At 41.1% G+C, this 20,350-nt stretch overlaps 1 protein-coding gene across 3 annotated transcripts in view; it reads right to left on the bottom strand.

Annotated features, from left to right (window-relative positions):
* Positions 1 to 18,691: 18,691 nt before the first annotated feature.
* LOC144671979 (uncharacterized) overlaps positions 18,692 to 20,350 on the bottom strand; it is a 70,262-nt gene continuing 68,603 nt past the window's right edge. For all 3 annotated transcript variants that reach the window (XM_078533918.1, XM_078533916.1, XM_078533917.1), the window contains one exon: positions 18,692 to 19,759. In XM_078533918.1, the coding sequence (XP_078390044.1) occupies positions 19,720 to 19,759 (40 nt within the window). In that variant the 3' untranslated portion in view covers positions 18,692 to 19,719. The remainder of the gene's footprint in view (positions 19,760 to 20,350) is intronic.

Here is a 20,350-nt window from a genome sequence, read left to right as displayed (position 1 = left end):
TTTAATTACATTTTATTTTAATGTTTGTAAGTTTCCTTTAAACTTTGTCCTTGGTTTTACAGCTGACCTGAATTAGGGGCTGTGCTTGATTTCTCCCTTGTTATTGTTAATTTAGTTAATTGTTTTAACTCTACAAGAGTTACAATACACAGCTGATAAAAAGCATTGTTGATGCGACATCTGGAATGATCTGTACGGTATTGGTCTCCATTTTAAAGGAAAGATGTAAATGCATTGGAAGCATTCGCTGAAGCTTTACTTGTTTGATATATGGAATGGGCGGTTGTCTTATGAGGGAATGTTGGACAGACTAGGCTTGTATCCACTGAAGTTTAGAAGAGAAACGGGCAACTTGTTGGTAACACATGCGTTCCTGGCGGGGTCTGACAAGGTGGATGTGCATCGGATGTTCCCTCTTGTGGGGGAGTCCAGGGCTAGGGGTCATTGTTTGAAAACAAATGGTCGCCCATTTATGACAGAGTTGAGGATTTTATGCGAATTTGGAACTCTCTCCCTGAAAAGGTGAATGAGGCCAAGTCTTTGAATATATTTAAGGCAGAAGTAGATAGAAGGTTGAATAGCAATGGGGTGAAAGGTTGTAGGGCATTGACAGGAATCATTAGTTGTGTTCACATTTGCAATGGCCTTACTGAATGAAGCAGCAGGCTCGATGGGCCGAATTGCCTACTCGTGCTCCTATTTCGGATGTTCATAAATTTAGTTTTGTGAGACATTATACAGGTAGTGCTTGTGAAATCTTGTACATCCACATTAAACATAAGATTATCGGGTATGACAGCAAGGGACACACGAATCATAATGCAGCATGGAGCAGGGACATTTTCATTTTAGTAGCTGTGTTCTGGGCATGCACATGAGTTGAAACAGGCACTGGATGTGTCGAATGAGAATGATTTGTTTTACACAGTGACAGTATAGAAAAGACTTCAAAGACTGAATCCATTTATTTAGAGTTAAGGAACAATTTTATTATTATAATGATTATTATTATTTTTATAATTATGAGTTTATTTCAAACTGCGAAATCAGGAGATGTTTTTCAAAAGCAAAGACCCATTTCAGAGAACTAAATAAAAAAGAGGGTAATTTGATTAGAAAGGATAGATAGTGAATAAACAGGAGCAAATAACTCGGTGACAGAATATGCCATAAACTATATTTAAAATTCATTAATAGGATATGAGCGTCGCTGGCTAGGCCGGCGTTTATTGTGTAACCGTAATTGCCCTTGAGAAGGTGGTGATGAGCTGTCTTCTTGAACCGTTGCAGTTTCTGTGCATTAGATACATCCATAGGTTTTTAAGGGAGGGAGTTCCAGGATTTTGATCCAGCGACACTGAATATAGCGATATATTTCCGAATCAGGATGGTTAGTACTTTGGAGGTGAACTTCCAGGGGTGGTGTTCCCAAGTGTCTGCTCTTCTAGATGGCAGCGGCCGTCGGTTTTGAAGTGGCTGTGCAAGGATCCTCGGTGGGTTCCTACAGTGCATTTTGTAGATGGTACACACTGGTTCCACTGTTCATCGTTGAGGTGGGAGTGAATGTCAAAAAAGAAGGCAGCTTTGTCCTGGGTGGTGTCAAGCTTCTTGAGTGTTCGTGCTGCCCTCATCTAGGCATGTGGAGAGTATTCCATCACACGCCTAACTTATATTTTTTATATGGTGGACAATCTTTGGGGAGTAAAAAGGTGAGTTACTCGCCGCAGGATTGCAGGCTTCTGACTTGCTCTTGTAGCCAAAGTGTTTACGTGAATAGCCCAGTTCAGTTTCTGATCAATGGTAAAATCTGGATGTTGATAGTGCGGGAATCAGCAATGGTAATGCAATTGGATGTCAAGGGTTAGTTAAATTATTTGTTTTTGGGGATGGTTATTGCCTGGAGTAGATAATTACTTCCTTGACAAGTGCCTCCCCAGATCAACACGTCAAGAAGTAATTAGTTCTGAGTAATGGTGATGTTATGTTAAGCGTGTTTCGATTGGAGACTAACTGGTAATAGAGATAACATTATAGTAAGGCTTAAAGTAGTAACTTTTAAAAAATCATAGGAAGAAACACCGAACTGGTGAACAGGCAATTTTAACGATTTGAGGAGGAATCGAACAAGGGTGGTCTAGAAAAGAAAAACACAAAAAAATGTCTGCAAAATCATTAAATAAGGAATGGCTGATCTTCAAGACAGAGGTAGTTTGAGTATACACGCATAAATAAAAAGACAACCTCTATAATGAGCTCCCTGGTTGAGAAGGGAACAGATTTAAGAGCAAAACAGAAAAATATATGTTCATTACAAAGGCCAGGTACAGAACGCAAACAAAAGCAGGCAGAATGTAAAGATTGCAGGGGAAAAATGTAAACAAAAAACAGTAGATGTAACAAGTGGTAAAAGATTATGATGGTATATTAGTATGTAGCATAAATGGGAACCCATAAATGGGAATCTTTAAACACGTGCCCAGCAAAATTCTAGTTCATGGAACAGTGGGAGCAATTATAGGCACAAAGGACACTTCTTGTTATCGCAGAAAGGTATGGTTCAGATATTTAATCACCAATTTCCATCCGTATTTACAAAAAAAGAGACCGAAAACGATATCACAGTGGGGTAGAAGATGGATATTTAAAATGGTGGTTGAAAGAAAGGATTGAAAGCAGGTCAATGTTAACGAGTCACATGGCATGATGCATGGTTGCTGAGCGAAATGTTACTGGAGATTGCAAAATTTCATGTCATTTTTTTTTCAATCCACCTTGCGTGTTGGAATGCTGCTGGAGAATTGGATGGTTACAAATATTGCACACATCTTCAAAAGAGGGAATTCGAAAAAAAAACTGAAATTGCCTCGCTGACCATGTAGCATCCGTGGAGAGAAACAGAGTTAAAATTCAGGTCGATAACCTTTCATCAGAACGGGAGAAAAGCAAACATTTTTCAAGTTGCGAACCCCTGGAAGAGAAATTGCACGTCAGAAATAAGTGCAGAACATCTTCAACGTAAAACTACTACTCTGATTATTGATTTCGGACCTGAAAACTTACCCCTTTCTCTGAACAGATGCTGCATGACTTGCTGAGCATGTTCAGCATTAAATGTTTTTTATGTCTGCATTTCCCAGCATCCACAGTGCATTATTTTTTAAGGATAAAGAGCACACAGATGACTTTGAAGTTTCAAAAGTTATATGGTTATAACTCGAGTATATAATATTAGATACTTAGCCCCACTACATAATCCCCAAACCATAATCCACACGATATATTCCTAAATGCAAAATTAAGACTTAATCTGACGGATTGTATTTTGCAGCCTCAAAATTTCCCAACGTGCTTCGCAGGTAATAATGCGCGTCTCTATTGTGATCAATACTGTAACATAGAAAGAAAAAAGCAACTTCAGCACATGGAGCATCTGTAAACAACAATAGACAATGGAAAGACTATATATCCTTGAAGTTGTTTGGGGAATATGTATTTGTAAGGGTGCCGGAAGAGCTAATCTGCTATTATTTGCATAGTGTCATCTGATTTTGTACACTTCAGCGAGAAAGTAAGCACGAAGCAGTTTAACCTTAAAACCAAACAATAGTATCTCCAATAGTGCAACACCTTTTAGTACTGCATTGAATTGTCAACCTGAATTATGTGCTCAAATGACTAGCGTGGATCATGAACGCATGGCGAACACCAATAATTAAAAAATCTCAGATGCATAATTCCAAATATAATTTCTAATATGTAATCCCAAATAAACATTTCCAAATGCATAATCCCAAATACTTACATTAATTACTTGTAATGTATCTCAGATATTCTTTAAAACACATCTGTGTGAAAGTGCGCATACATTATAAACCAGGATATGATGAATGTAATTGTTGATGATATTGAATGATTCAAGGTAATAAACATAAAGGTGCTGAGCGTTTTGCATTGCACACATATGTACATGTCTTTATGTGTAAACGGGTTTTTTAATGCTCATGTGCACTACAGCACGAAGGTATATTTTTACCGGGCCTTTAATCTACACAATATCCCAAGGTGCTTGACATTGGCAACAGTCGACAAAGCCGTATGCCAAACCTCGCAGCTCTGAAGAAGAGTCACACGGACTCAACACGTTAACTGTGTCTTTCTCTCCACAGATGCCATTAGAGATGCTGAGTTTTTCTAACAATTTCTGCTTTTCTTTCAGATTTCCAGCATCCGCAGTTTTCAAGTTCTGATGAAGGGTCACACGGACTGGAAACATCAACTGTATCCAACTTCGCAGATGCTGTCAGACTTGATGAGTTTTTCCAGGTATTTTTGTTTTTGTTCCGCAGTATTATCCTTTTTTCCGGAGATGTATGTTGGAAGTGATACTAAGATGTAGATATGTGCTGGTGTGCATGAGTAACTATGTATGCGTTCGTTTTTGCGTGTGTGACTTCGTTGTGTGCATGTGCAAATTTGTATGAGGATATGAGCATATTTTTACTTTTCAGCGTTATAATGTGTGTATATGTGTGCATGTGTGTTGTATATACATGCCTGTGCATGTGATTATGTGTCTGTGCGTGTGATTTTATCCTTTAAAAACTGCCTGGATGAGCACTTTACACGTCATAACATTTAAGGTTATGAGCCAAGTGCGGGTAAATGGGATTTAGGTAGATAGGTCAGCTGTTTCTCACGTTTCGGTGCAGACTCGATTAGCCGAAGGGCCTCTTCTGCACTGTGCCATTCTGTGATTCTGTGAACATGTGATTGTCTCTGTGCATGTAAATCTGTGTATCACTGTTAGTGCGTTAATATGTACTTATATCTATGTTTAGCTACCTGAGTTTGTCATACAGTCATTCAATAAATCATAACTGGATCATTTGTCCGCAATTCATTGTATCCCTTTAAAACGTTCCCCTTCAAAAATATCTTCATTTACGTTTCGAAAGTTACTTTGAATCTACTTCCAACAGCCTGTCAGATAATGCATTCCAGGCCGTAATTATTCACTGTATCAAAAATAAAATCCGTTCTTGTACGTTTGCCAATTACTTACAAATTGTCTCCTTTAGTTTACAGCTTCTGCCCAAGAAATAGTTTCTCCTTATTCAGTCTATTAAACCAACCATTACTTTGAACAGCACTATACAATCAACGGAAAAGCCTGCTGGCAGGATAATATCCATGTTTCTTGAGTCACTTCACCTAACAGAAATCCATCCTCCCAGTTCAATTCTTGAAAATCTCACCTGCATCTTTTCCAATATTCTGAAAACGTTATTAAGTGAGATGTTCATACGTAAAACAGGAAACTCTCCAGATGAATCACGCCCATTTGGTTTATATAAATGATTGCAAACTCGAACTCTCAAATATATAATTCCAAATGCAGCATTGATAAAATGGATAGAAAACCTGCGCTGTTGCGCCACGGTTTCTGCAAAACCAGCAAGGTTTTTCAACCCACATCTGGTATAAAAATGGTTAGGGTACAGTTAACTTAGTTAATTTGTAATGATGGCATTCAATAGTTGCCCATCTCTCCCAAGCCAACTTGTCTAGTCACTCAAAACTGTATCATTCGTATGTCTGACGCCAGACTTTACTCGGAACTCAGTTGCTGCAAGATATTATCGGGGGCACAGTAGCAATGCTTTAGCGATATTACTAAAGCATCCCTAAAAAGGTCAAACATATCCAACGACTCATGGAAGGCCCGGGCTTGTGACCGACCAAAGTGGAGAAGAATCATTCGGGAAGGCTCCAAACACATCGAGTGACGCTGTCAGGAATGTGCATAGGCAAAGCCAAGACGGTGAAGGTAACATACTAACCTCGAACGAACTATCTTCCTAAACGTTCCAGCACCACCTACCCCACATGTGACAGATCGCACACTAAACTGATAAGACATCTCAGAACCCTTCGGAATGCAGTCGAATCAAGTAATCCAATGATTCCGAGGGACTGCCTAAGATAACGAAGATTGATGTTGCCATGGCTAGGCGAGCTCTAGTGTTAATATTATTTTAAATGTGAAGAATTTTTCTTTATTAGCAGTTGAAAATTGTGCGATGTTCTGGCAGGTAAATACCGTTTTAATACAATCGCGAAATAGGGCCTTCAAAACAAAAATATTGCAAAGTCAAACGATAGTCACAAAGGTTCACATCCACTTTGCTTTCAGTTGTTAAAAACACATTACAACATATTCACGTTTGGAAACCACAAAACCTCGCAGAACATGAGAATGAATATACCAAACAATAAAGAAACGTTAGAAGTTAGAAATACCTTCAACTTGCAGTTTTAAACCACAACCGGCTTCTAACTGTAAAGTGCAAGCTCCACCATGCAGCTGTATTTTATCTGAAAACTAGTAGATGACAGTTATAAATGGCATATTTCTATCTAATTACTGCCTTTCATTCATTCAAACAGCAATCTGTATTGTTGTCAATTTTTCAAGGGCTGCCGATTGTACTGAAAAACCTTGTGTTGGCCGTAGCTTTTGACCGGGGATTATTGTAAATTTAGGTGATGTTGCACACTGCTGTTGAACTATATCGACGTGGCAGCTTAGTAAATGATCCGTCCGATCTTCATTTCTTTGACATCAGTAATTGGAGTGTAGTTTCAATATATCCTGTTTTACACACTCCCCAAATTAGAAATCACTCCAATATGTTTATTATCGCGATGCTAGCGTGGTTCTAGATCATGTCAGTTCTTTCATACGCTCTAATACAACGAATGCATATTGCAAGAGAGGACACATGGGGGTGACATGAATAGTTGCCATGCCCACTGTTTGTCTCTGTGGTGAAGTGGCGATCGCCACTGATGCTGTCGTTTATTATAAATAAAATATCATAAGGAATAAAACTAGGAATAGACCATTTTGCCATACGAATCAGCTCCATCTTTCATACTATCAGAGGTGATATTTCTCCTCAATTTCACCTTACGCCACTCTCCATGTCCATTTCTTCCTGAGTGATCAAAAATCGATGCTTCCCTTTCTTGCATATACTCGCTGATGGAACATCCACAAACTCTGCTGTAGACAATTCCAAGGATTTACAAGCTTCTGAATAAAGAAAGTGATTGTCATCCCAGTCCAAAGTAATCAATCCTGCATGCCCCATTTTATTGATGTTCCAGCCAGGGGAAACGACCTCGACGTGAATGCACTCTCAGTCTGATTCAGAATCGTCTAATTTTGAAATAAGTCACGATTTAGTCTCCTGAATTCTTTAAACTATGGGCCCAATTTAATCAAAGACTATGTATATCCTTCTCACCTGGCAACCAACCTAGTGAATCTTCAACATCCTCTCACTTGACAACGAGCCTGGTGAATCTTCAATGTACCAAATACAAGGTAGCTTCACCTTTCCTTGGATAGGGTTGCCATAAATATGTGCAGTGCTAAAAAAAAGGTTGTCTCACACAAGCTCTTTACAATTCTAGCAAGACGTCGTTGTTCTTGTACTTCATCCTCTTTGCAATGAATGCAATATACCTTCTTTATTGACTCCGGTACATGTTTGCTAATTTATTTTTTTCATTGCATGAGTAGATCCAAGTGTTTGTGAGCGTCGGCATTTAAAAGATTCACGCCTTTTAAGAAGTATTTCCTTTTCTATTCTTACTACCAAAGTGAAACACATCACACGTCCCCACATGATGGTCCATCTGCCACATTTCCTCCCAATCACTTAGCCTGTCTAACTCATTGCAACTTAATTGGGCCCTCCACCTAGCTGACATTCCCGTCCTGCTTTGCTCCATCAGCCCACTTGCATGTGTTACTGTGTCTCTCCATCTAAGCCATTAATATGGACAGCAAATTTCTGAGAACCCAGCACGGGTATTAAAGGACTAGGCTAACTGCAGACTCAGAATTACAAACTGTCCAATTCATTCTTGTTCGCCAATTCTTAGTCTGATATTCAATCATCTATTCACGCTAATGTATTTCACCCCTGACTCCATGAATCTTCATTTATCGTATTAACATTTTGCATGGCGTTTTATCGATTCGTTTACAAAATGCAAGTCTATTAAATCTGCTGGCTCGACGTTATCTCGCCTACTGAATAAAAATGCAACGATTTTCCAATCGTAAAACTATATTGAATGTAAAATTCTAACTGCATTGTTAATATTTGCTTAATGAAAGATTCCAGCAATCCCTCAACACCTGACCTCGTCATAAGTCCAATGGCAGTTTCCAGATTGACCTGAATTAATAGTGCTAATTAATGACATTTAAATTCCCCCAGCTGATGTCTGTTATAAATCGGCAAGTCACTGTTTCGTACCCCTGCATCACGTGCAAGAAATATTTCAATTTCCCTCCATTTTGGACATTTCTGCACAGCTAAAAAATAACTTGCAGTGGGAGGCGAATGATAGAAACATAGAAAGATAGAATCTAGGAGCAGGAGTAGGCAATTCTGCCTTTCGGGCCTGCTCCACCATTTATTATGATTATGGCTGATCATCCAGCTCAATAGCCTGCTCCTGCTTTGTCCCAATACCCTTTGATCCCATTCGCCCCAAGAGCTATATCTAACTCCTTCTTGAAATCATACAATATTTTGGTCTCAACTACTTTCTTTGGTAAGGAATTCCAAAGGCTCTCAACTCTCTGGGTGAAGAAATTTCTCCTCATCTCAGTCCTAAATTGTCTACCCCATATCCTCAGACTGGGACCCCTGTTTCTGGACTTCCCCACCATCGGGAACATCCTTCCTGCATCTACCCTGTCTACTCCTGTTAGAACTTTATAGGTTTATATGAGATCCCCCCCTCATTCTTCTGAACTCCAGCGAATATAATCCTAATGGACTCAATCTCTTCTCGGGGGACTTTTCAAGGTAAGTACCAGTACAGAAGTGGAACACAGAGTGAGGATCTGTCAGGATTAAATTAAAATGGTACAGCCTCCAAGATTACCAGTGCAACGTGAAAATTTGCACAGAGTCAATGCATGGCTCAAAGTGTGCTGTAACAAACAAGGATTATAGGCATGGGGCAGTGTATTGTGGAAAGAGGGAACAGTTCCATCTGATGGGTCCCACTTACACTGGGAAGGCCTCGTGTCCTTTTCAGCCTAATAAATCGTGCTTTAATGTAAATTGTGGGAGGCGGGAGAATTGGCGGTTCGGTCAATTAACGGGAAATAAAAAAATACAACGAAAATTTAAGGTCACAAATCAGTGTACTTGTTGGGTAAGGATAAGGCATGTTTGACAAGAAGGGAAAACACTTTAAATGTCGTTGTACATTACTGAATGCGTTAAAGTCAGGGGAAATAATAACACATTGCATTTAATGTGCTGTATCTGAAACCACTCAGAATTCGTAAAACGATAGAAATAATTTTGACATAAATATGGATAAATGTTCTTTATTTATAACAAGTACAGAGACATGTTTGCACAGTGGCCAATATTGGAAACTAAATGTTGCAATATTCTTGTCGTTTTAAGAAGGCAGAGAAGGAACAGTTGGGGAAGCCGTATGATAATCGATGACAAGAAGACAGAAGGAGGATAGCTCTTGGCAAGAAGATCAGCAAGTGGAATCGGTAGAGATGGATAAAAGTGACGAGTGCAAAAAATGGACCGGTGCAAGTAGTTTCTGGGCCCCTAACAGTAGTTATACTATTGGGCAGAATATTAATCAAGAATACGAGGAACATGTAACAAAGGTCAACCGTGAATTTAATATTCATACTGACTGGACAGATTGAACGTACAAAAGTAGTATGTAGAACTATATCATGGACGGCATTTCATGGATAATCTATGGAGAAATGGTTTTGTTGCTGGACCAGAAATCCAGAGGTCCAGGGTAATGCCCTGGGGACCGGAGTTACAAACACACCACGGCGGATGGACTTGGCAGGTGGAGTTTAATTCAGTAAAATCTGGAATTAAGATTCTAATGATGACCATGAAACCTTTGTCGATAATTGTAAGATCTCATCTAGTTCACTAATGTCCTATAGGGAAGAAAACCTGTCGTCCTTAGCTGGTCTCGCCTACACGTGACTCCAGGCCCACAGCAATGTGGTTGGCTTTTAAAATGCCATCTGAAATTGCCTAGCAAGCCATTCAAACATTTCCAAAGACTCAATAAAGGAAAGAAACCGGTTCGAACACCTGGCATCCACCTAGGCACTGGAAATGACAACGGCAAACACAGCCCAGTCGATGCTGCAAAGTCCTCCTTACTAACATTTGGTGGCTATGGCTAAAATTAGGAGAGCTGTCGCACAGACTAGTTAAGCAACAGCCTGTCATAGTCATCCTCACTGAATCATACCTTACACATAATGTCCCAAGTTCGACCATCGCCATCCCTGGATATGCTCTATCCCACCAACAGAGGTGGTGACACAATGGTACACGTTCGGGAGGGAGTCGCCCTGGGAGTCCTCAACATCGTCTCTGGACCCAATGATCTCTCATCAGTGAACCATGGGCAATGAAAAACACTGCTGATTATGACGCTCCGCCCTCCCTCATCTGATGAATCAGCTCCTCCATGTTGAACATCACTTGGAGGAAGCTCTGAATGTGGCAACGTCGCTGAATGTAGTCTGGGTGAGTGGCTGCAGTGTTGATCACCAGAAGTGGCTTGGTAGCACCACTATTGAATGAGCTGGACAAGTACTAAAGGACATAGCCTCTGGACAAGGTCAGGGGCAGGTGGTGAGGGAACAAACATAAGGGGAAAATGTACTTGACCTCATCCTTACCAACCTGCCTGCGGCAGATGCATCTGTCCATCACAGCGTCGGTGGGAGTGAGCATTGCACTGTTATTGTGGAGACAAAATCCCGCCTTTACATTTGTGACACCGTCCACCGTGTTGTGAGGGACGACCACCATGCTAAATGGATAGATTTCGAAGAGATCTAGCAACTCAAGACTGGACATCTATGATGCTCTGTGGGCCATCAGCAGCAGCAGAACTGTACTCGAATTCAATCTGTAACTTCGTGGCCCGCGATATCCCCAGCTGTAGCATTACAATCAAGGCAAGCTGTCAACGCTGGTTCAATGAAATGTGCAAGAGGATATGGAAGGAGCAGCACAAGGGATACCTAAAAATCAGGTGCCAACCTAGTGAAGCTATAACACAGGACTACTTGCACGCCACGCAGCAGAAGGAGCAAATGACAGACAGAGCATTGCGATCCCACAGCCAATGTATCAGATCTAAGCTCTGCATTCTGCCAAATACAGTCGTGAATGGTGGTGGACAATTAAACAACTCACTGGAGGAGGAGGCTCCACAAATATCCCCATGCTCAATGATAGAGGAGCCCAGAACTGCAGTTTAAAGGATAAGGCTGAAGCATTCGCCACAATCTTCAGCCAGAAGAGTCGAGTGGATGATTCAGCTCGGCCTCCTCCGCAGGTCCCCATCATCAGAAATACCAGGCTTCAGCCAATTCGATTCACTGCACGTGATATCAAGAAACGACTGATGACAGTCGTCATCACCGATAGCACAGTTAATAACCCACTCCAGCCCTTTAATAATGATTGAAAGTAGACTATTTGGGGATGATGACTGATGACACTGCATACTGCAAAAGCTATGGGCCCTGACCATATTCCGAAAATAACACTGAAGAATTGTGGTCCAGAACTTGCCGTGCCCCAAGCCAATCTGTTCCAGGTGAGCTACAACATTGCCATCTACCCGACTATGTGAACATTTGCCCAGCTGGATCATGTACAGAACAAACTGGACAAATCCAAACCGGCCACTTACTGCCCCAATTGTCTACTCTCAATCATTATTAAAGGGCTGGAATGGGTTATTAACAGTGCTATCAAGCGGCACTTGCTTAGGAATAACCTCCTCACTGATGCCCAGTTTGGCTTACACCAGGGCCACTCAACTAATTACCTCATTACAATCTTGTTCCAAACATGGACAAAAGAGCTGAACTCCCGAGGTGAGGTGAGAGTGACTGACCATGACATCAAGGAGCCCTAGCCAAACTGGAGCCAATGGGAATCACGAAGAAAACTCTCTGCTGGTTCGAGTCATAACTAGCACAATAGAAGATGGCTGTTCTTGTTGGAGGTTATTCACCTCATCTCAAGGACATCACGGCAGGAGTTTCTCAGGGTAATGTCCTCGGCCCAACCATTTCAGCTGCTTCACCAATGACCTTCCTTCCATCATAAGGTCAGAAGTAGGGACGTTCGCTGATGATTGCACAATGTTCAGCACCATTCGCGACTCCTCAGGTACTGAAGCAGTCAATGCCCAAATGCAGCAAGACCTGGACAATAACTAGGCTTTGGCTCACAAGAACCGGTAACATTCGAGACACATAAGTGTCGGGCATTGACCATATATAGCAAAAAATAATCCAACCATGACCGCTTGAAGTCCAGTGGCATTGCCAAGCTGAATACCCCACTATCAACATCCTGGGGGTTACCATTGACCAGAAACACAACTGGACTGTATATAAATGCGATGGTTACAAGAGCAGGCCAGAGGCTAGGAATCGTGCCACAAGTAACTCACCTCCTGACGCCCCAGAGCGTGTCAACCACCTACAATCCACAAGTCAGGAGTGGGATGGAAAGCAAAGGTTGTGATCTCAGGATTACTTCCAGTGCCACGTGCTAGTCAGAATAGTAACAGCAGGATAGATTGGATGAATAAGTGGCTGACGAGATGGTGTGAGGTGGAGATTATCAAATTCCTGGGGCATTGGGACCGTTTTTGGGGGATGTGGGGCCAGTACAAACTGGATGGGTTACACCTGGGCTGGACTGGGACTGATGCCCTTGGGGGGATTTTCCTGTAGTGGTTGGGAAGGGTTTAAACTAAAATGGCAGGGGAATGTGAACCTATGCAATGAGTCAGAGGAAGGGGAATCAAGGACACGAGCAAAAGACAGAAAGGGAAATAAGAAAAGTGAGAGGCAGAGAAATCAAGGGCATAATCAAACAGGGCCTCCGTGAACAATACTGGAACTGGGGCAAGTAATGTTAAAAAGACATGTCTTAAGGCTTTGTGCCTTAACGCGAAGGGCATTTGCAATAAAGTGAATGAATTAAAACTGCAAATAGATGTAAACTGCTATGATATATTCGTGATTACGGAGACATGGCTGCAGGGTGACCAGGGATGATAACTGAACATCCAGAGGTATTCAGTATTTTGAAAGGACAGACAAAAAGGAAAAGGAGGTGAGTTGCATTGCTGGTTAAAGAGGAAATTAACTCAAAAGTGAAGAGAGATATTAGCTCTGACGATGTGAAATCTGTTTGGGTAGAGCTGAGAAACACTAAGGGACAAAAAAATGCTATTGGGGATTGTATATAGGCGCCCAAACTTTCGTGGTGATGTTGGGAACGGCATTAAACAGGGAATTAGAGACTCATGCCATAAAGGAACACATGTAATTATGGTTGTCTTCAACATGCATATAGACTCGGCAAATCAAAGAAGTAACAAAACTGTGGAGGAGGAATTCCTGGAGTGCATACGGGATTTCTTTTTTCTGGACCAATACATTGAGAAACCAACAAGAGAACCCTAGACTGGGCATTGTGTAATGAGAAATGAATAATTGACAATTTAGTTGTGTGAGGCCCCTTGGGAATGAGTGAACACAATATGATAGGATTCTTCATCAAGATTGAGAGTAACGTATTTGATTCTGTGACTAGGGCCCTGAATCATAATAAAGGAATCTACGGTGGTATGAGGCACGAGTTGGGTATGATGGATTGGGAAATATTATTTAAAAGGATGACGGTGGATAGGCAATGACAAACATTCAAACAGCGCATGGGTGAACTGCAACAATTGTTTATTCCTGTCTGGTGGAAAAGTAAAACAGATGAGGTAGCCAAGCCATAGATTACTGGGGAAATTAGAAATAATATTAGATGAAATTAAGTGAAATACAAATTGGTCAGAAATAGGAACAGGCCTGAGGATGGTAAGCTGTTAGAATTCAGCAAAGGAGGACCAAGGCATTGATTAAGAATGGGATAATAGAGTACGAGAGTAAGCTTGCGGGGAACATAAAAACTGACTGTAAAATTTTCTATTGGTATGGGAAGAGAAAAAAATTGGTGAAGACAAATTTCGATCCCTTACAGTCAGAAAAAGGGCAATTTATAATGGGGAACAAATACATGGCTAACCAACCAAATACATACTTTGGGTTCTGTCTTCACAAAGGAGGACACAAATAACATTCCAGAAGGTTTGAGGAACACAGAGTTTAGTGAGATGGAGGAACTGAAATAAATCATTATCAGAAAGGAAATGGTGTTTGGGAAATTGATTTTATTGAAGCCCGATAAACCCCCAGGACCTGAAAATCTACAACACAGAGTACCTAATGAAGTGGCCCTAGAAATAGCGGATGCATTTATGGACATCTCCCGGGAATCTATAGACTGTGGAAAAGTTCCTACAGATTGGAGGGTAGCTAATGTAACCACACTATTTAAAAAGGGAAGTAGAGAGACAACAGGGAATTATAGACCAGTCGGTAGTGGGGAAAATTCTCGAGTCCATTTTAAAAGATTTAATAGCTGAGCACGTGGAAAGCAGTGGTAAAATCGGACAGATTAGCCTAGATTTATGAAAGCGAAACCATGCTTGTCAAATCGACTGGAATTTTTTTCTAGGATGTAACTAGTAGAGTTGATGAGGGAGGGCCAGTGGATGTGGTGTGTTTGGATTTTCAGAAGGCTTGCAACAAAGTCCCACATAAGAGATTGGCATGTAAAATTAAAGCGCATGAGATTGGGGGTAGTGTATTGAGATGGATAGGAAACTGGTTGGCAGACAGGAAACAAAGAGTAGGAGTAAATGGGTATTTTGTTCCAAATAGCAGGCAGTGACTAGTGGGGTACTACAGGGATCGGTGCTGGGACCCCAGTTAATTGCAACATATATTAATGATGTATATGACGGAACTAAATGCAATGTCTGCAAATGTGCAAATGACACAAAGTTGTGTGGGGGGGTGAGCTGTGAGGAGGATGCAGAGGTGCTTCAGTGTGACTTGGACAAGCTGAGTGAGTGGGCAAATGCATGGTAGAGGCAGTATCATATCGATCAATGTGAGTTTATCCACTTTGGTGGCAAAAACAGGAAGGCAGATTATTATCAGAATGGCTATAAATTGAGAGCGTGGAATGTTCAACGGGACCTGGGCGTCCTGGTACACCAATCGCTCAAGCATGCAGGTGCAGCAGATGGTAAATAAAGCAAATTGCATGTTGTCCTTCATAGCCAGAGGATTCAAGTTCAGGAACAGGGGTGTCTTGCTGCAATTGTACAGTGCCTTGATGAGGCCACACGTGGAATAATGTGTACAGTTTTGGTCTGCTTATCTGAGGAAGGATGTAGTTGCTATAGAGAGGTTGCAGCGAAGGTTTACCCGACTGATTCCTGGGATGGCGGAACTGACATATGCTTGATTGATTGAGCCGATTAGGATTATATTCGCTGGATTTAGGAGGAATATGGGGGTATTTCATAGCGACCTATAAAATTCTAACAGGACTAGGCAGGGTGGATGCAGAAAGGATGTGCCCAATGCTGGCTCACTGTCTGAGGATACGGGGTACACTATTTAGGACTGAGATGAGGAGAACTTTCTTCACAAAGAGAGTGGTGAACCTTTGGAATTCATTACCACAGAAAGTAGTTGAGGCCAAAACATTGTATGTTTTCAAGAGTTAGATATAGCTCCAGGGGCGAAACGGGTCAGAGGATATGGGGAGAAAGCGGGAACAGGATTTTTAGTTGGATGATCAGCAATGATCATAATGAATGGCGGAGCAGGCTCGAAGGGCCGAATGGCCAATTCCTGCTCATAGTTTAAATGTTTCTATGCTTCTATGCTGCCCATTTGCCTTGATGAATGCATCTCCTACAAAAATGAAGAAGCTGGGCATCGTCCAGGACAAAGCAGCCCACTTGAATGGCACCACTGCAAAAACATTCACTCGCTCCATCACCAACATTCAACAGCAGTAGTGTGTACCATCTACAAGATATAAGGCTGGAATTCACCAAGGCTCCTTAAGTGGCACCTCCCAAAACCCAGTCCACTTTCACTTAGAAGGACAGGGGCAGCAGATAGATGGGAACATTACCGCCTGGAGGCTCCCCTGCAAATCACTTATCATCCTGATTTGGAATTACATCGCCGTTCCTTCGCTGTCTCTGTGCCAAATCCTGGAACTCCCTTGCTAACAGCACTGTGGGTGTACTTACGCCATGTGGACTGCAGCATTTCAAGATGGCAGCTCACCACCACCTTCTCAAGGGCAACTATGGATCGACTATAAAATCTAGCTCAAGCAGGGAAGCCTACATGCCATGAATTAAAAAAAAAGACAGTTTCTGTGAATAATAAGTCGTGGAACTAACTAGATAACAGGTCCGTTTATGTATTGTATTGTTTATTGACACAGACTTATAGACTAACCACATCGTAGTGATCCTCCGGGAAAGTGTGATAACAAGATCGCACATTTTCACAACGAGTTTGTGATGTACATATATGCTAATCCAGCGTGCTGAAATTAAATACATCAAATTATATAAGTATAATGGCCTAGTTGGCTGAGGTAGATTTGGAAATTGGAATGAAGTGCATGATGCCGAAAAATTGAAGTTCAAAACTTTCAATGAGTCTACATTCCATTAAGACGTAGAAACTCTAGTGGATAGAGATCCACAAGTTCCTAAATAAAGTGATTATTGACAATATTAGTTTGAAAGTAAACACAAATTATATCCTTGGAACAATCATATTGAGGGGAGATTTGATGGAAGCTCACAAGACAATGACGGTTTGGAAAAGACTGGCAAGGAAAAACTGTCCCAATTAGTTAATAGAATAATGACTAGGGACACAAACGTAAAGTCTTGAGCAATATCTGGAGGAAAACATTTGAGAAGATCTATGTTATACAAAGTGGTAATGACCTGCAACTCACGGCCTGCCAGGGTAGTGAAAGGGGAAACAATAAATAATTGAAAAAATAAATTCGATGGGCATTTGAAGAAATAAACTTACAGAGCTACAGGGCTTGAGGAGTTGGAGCTGGTGCGCGGACTGAAACTGACTTGTTTGCTTTGGGGAGTGTCCGCCTGGACTTGATGGCTCTAATCTTCTATGCCTTCAATGTTTTTATGAATGTTATGAAGTTGAATAGGAAGTCTGAGGACTGGAAGAGTTTTACAAATGATCAGATGACCTATTTTTATGTTGGATCATTGTATTTAAACTTACTTTTAGAAAATCCGAAACTCTCACGACTCTCTGAAGAAAGTTCTACCAAGCCAATAATAATGAGCACACTATTTCTATTTAGCATACTGCAATGTTACGTTTTTTTTTGCTTGTTTATGTGTTTTTTTAAGTGTCAGGATATCATTGGACAAAGAAATAAGGAACTCCACATAAGTTGGTCACCAGTTAACCAAATTGCAAATTCAGGACTGAAAGTCCTGAACCATTGAATTATGATAATGAGGAATTCGCTACCACAGGGAGTAGAGGAGGACACGAGCATTACGTGGAAAGTTAGGTCATTGCAAGGGGGAGGAATGAACAGGAGATTGTCGATTGCCTTAAAATGAAATGAAATGGAAAACATGTCCTGTGCAGCACAAACACCAGGAGTCGTCAGTTCTGCTGAATGCTACTCTGCTGTGAATTCGTTGTAATTGTATGAGATTTAAAAAAAAAGAAAAGACAAATGCTGCTAAGCAGTCTAACCTATCCGAGCTATCTGTAAGTGCATTATGAATTGTGTCATCCTAATTTCAAGCGATCCTGTTTTTCAGGAAATTGCCAATGGCAATGGCGCAGGTATACAGTGAGGAAAATGTCCTGCACTGTGATCGTTACATGAGGCGACAAGTATGCCTAATTGTCTCTGTTCCACGTTATCCATGTCGAAACTAGTTACAGTGCACATTGTTTTGAAGCAGGTTAATCTGCTTCAGGGGAACGGGACTCAAATGAAACCGATTTGGCAGACTGGAGAGGAAAGAATGTTCAATGCCCCAGTCTTCTGGAAGAACTTCCAAATTAACGTGTAGTCAAACACGTCAATCAATTGCAATGCGAGATATTTCCACATTGTGCAAGTTCCATTTGGTTTCCTGCCTTCTGATTCATGCAATTGAATGTGTGCATAGTTTTATCATGAATTGCTTAGAAAGAGGTACAACAATAATGACCTTAATTTGGGAAGATATGCAGATCAGTGGGTGGACCTAGGAAGTGTTATCAGTTTTGAACATTGTGCGGACCGCTAAAGTGATATTTCGACAGGGAGAACGCAAAAAAGGGCCAGTCCTTGGCTTGAACAATATAACTCAGAGAAGGCTCAAGAAAGATTAGCGGGTAATGTTAATGCCATAATCATTCAGAGTAACAAAAACATTAGAGAAGAATTGATCTCGTAGACAATCACATCGAATGCGTGTATTCCGGGTCATTAAAATTACTGTCAAATATAATCTCCTCATCTCTCTGATTTTTTTTTTTTTGTAGCTATCTTAAATCTGCAGCCCTTAGTTAATCGAAAAACATTTCACTAGATATCAGCACTTACACAACTAAGCAGGATATCAATACAGTAGAGAAAAGGTATGTTGACTTTTATGAGCGGTTAATAGAGGGCACCCCAGCACGTTACATTTATATACGGACATCAATGGAGTAAAACATTCCAGAGTGTTTCACATAAACGAGATCTTAAAGTCATGTTCATATTGAAGACACAATTATTTATCAAGACAGCTGATGAAAAGTTTGCTGATAAGATAGGTTTTAAAGAAGGTAGCGATGCACATAGTTTGTCGGCTGTAATAATTCAGGGCCTAGTAATCTGAAGGCATGTTCAATGGTGGACCAAATGAATTCGGGGATTACAAGAGGCCAGGGTTGGAGGAGTGAAGAAAACTTGGAGTGGTGTAGGAATTGAAGCTGTAACAGACCCAGGAAGTGACCATGCTATGGGGGACCTGTAAACAAGAATGAGCTTATTTATAAGTGACTTCCCGCAAGACCATGAATCATGGCAGGTCAACGAGAAAAAGGTGATAGGTGAACGTGACTCTTTATGTTTTAGGATAAGAACAACCGAGGTTTGAATGAAGTCAACTTTCAAAAGGACTTCAAGGTGAGTCCAGACAGAAAGTTATTGGAATATACGAGTTCTGAGGTTACAATGGATAATTGGCTGTACACCGGATGTCATAGTACTACAATACAGTTCGTGCTCTCAACAAGATAAGTGCCAGCCTAAATGGCTGAAGGGGACAGGCTAACTGAATTATCAGGACAGCTGAGCTTCATTCTTAATGAATGAGACATTTCACAGTGTCAAAAGCTAAACATTGCTGGTGCCGGAAATTTGAAATAAAAGCAGAGCGCTCTGAAAGTTGCTCAATAAGCAAGACAACATGGGTTGAAATTGAATCATAGGTAACGTCCCATATCAATCATCTTTTTATCAGGAAAATAAAGTAGATTGAAGCACTTTTATTGCAAGGCTATCTTACTGAATAACTTTCAGGAGTTCACTGATACGGAAGCTTTGCATTCCTTACGCAGCCAATTGAAGGTGATACCTATGTTCCAGAGAGAGAGGCACAGTTCCAGGGCAGTCAAAACAAGTATGATCCAATGATAGCTTGCTGTGCATTCCTGTAAGGGAGCAAAAGCATTGTCATGAATGAGCTGTCAATTGCCCACGTGGAAGCACATTACCTTTGCTAGCATTAACCTCTATATTATGAATCCGGTAAGGAGCATCACTGGAACGCAGGGCAGAATTTCTGACTTCACTCGGAAGGAACTACCGGGAAAGAGAGGGGAATGGCTTTTGAAGATGGTGTGCTGAACATACGTTCTTGTTCACTGTTTACACACCACCGCCGATTTTTCTTTCAGTTGACTTAAATTAGAGGGGTATCGGATCGTTTTTAAGTAGAGCTTTCGTCAACATTGGGTATCATTTTTCTACAGTTGCTCTGGGCTCTGGCCCTATTCATCAACTTGCGTTGCAAACTCACAATGGGGTCGACCACAGAAAATGTTGCTGAACACCAGAACACGAGAATACAAAAGCACAGCTGCTCAGGATTTAGCCATTTGACCCCTTGAGCCTACTCACACCTAACCCCTTGAGCCTACTCACACCTGATCTGATTGTGACCTCAACTCAATTTGTATCAGTGTTAAAATAACACTTAACTCCATTGCTGATCAAACATCTATCTCATTCAGTCGTAAATG

The sequence above is a fragment of the Cetorhinus maximus genome, chromosome 35 (genome assembly GCF_964194155.1).
Source record: "Cetorhinus maximus chromosome 35, sCetMax3.hap1.1, whole genome shotgun sequence".
NCBI classification, from domain to species: domain Eukaryota; kingdom Metazoa; phylum Chordata; class Chondrichthyes; order Lamniformes; family Cetorhinidae; genus Cetorhinus; species Cetorhinus maximus.
Note: the sequence above shows the minus strand (reverse complement) of the source record. Positions and strands in the feature narration are given on the sequence as shown.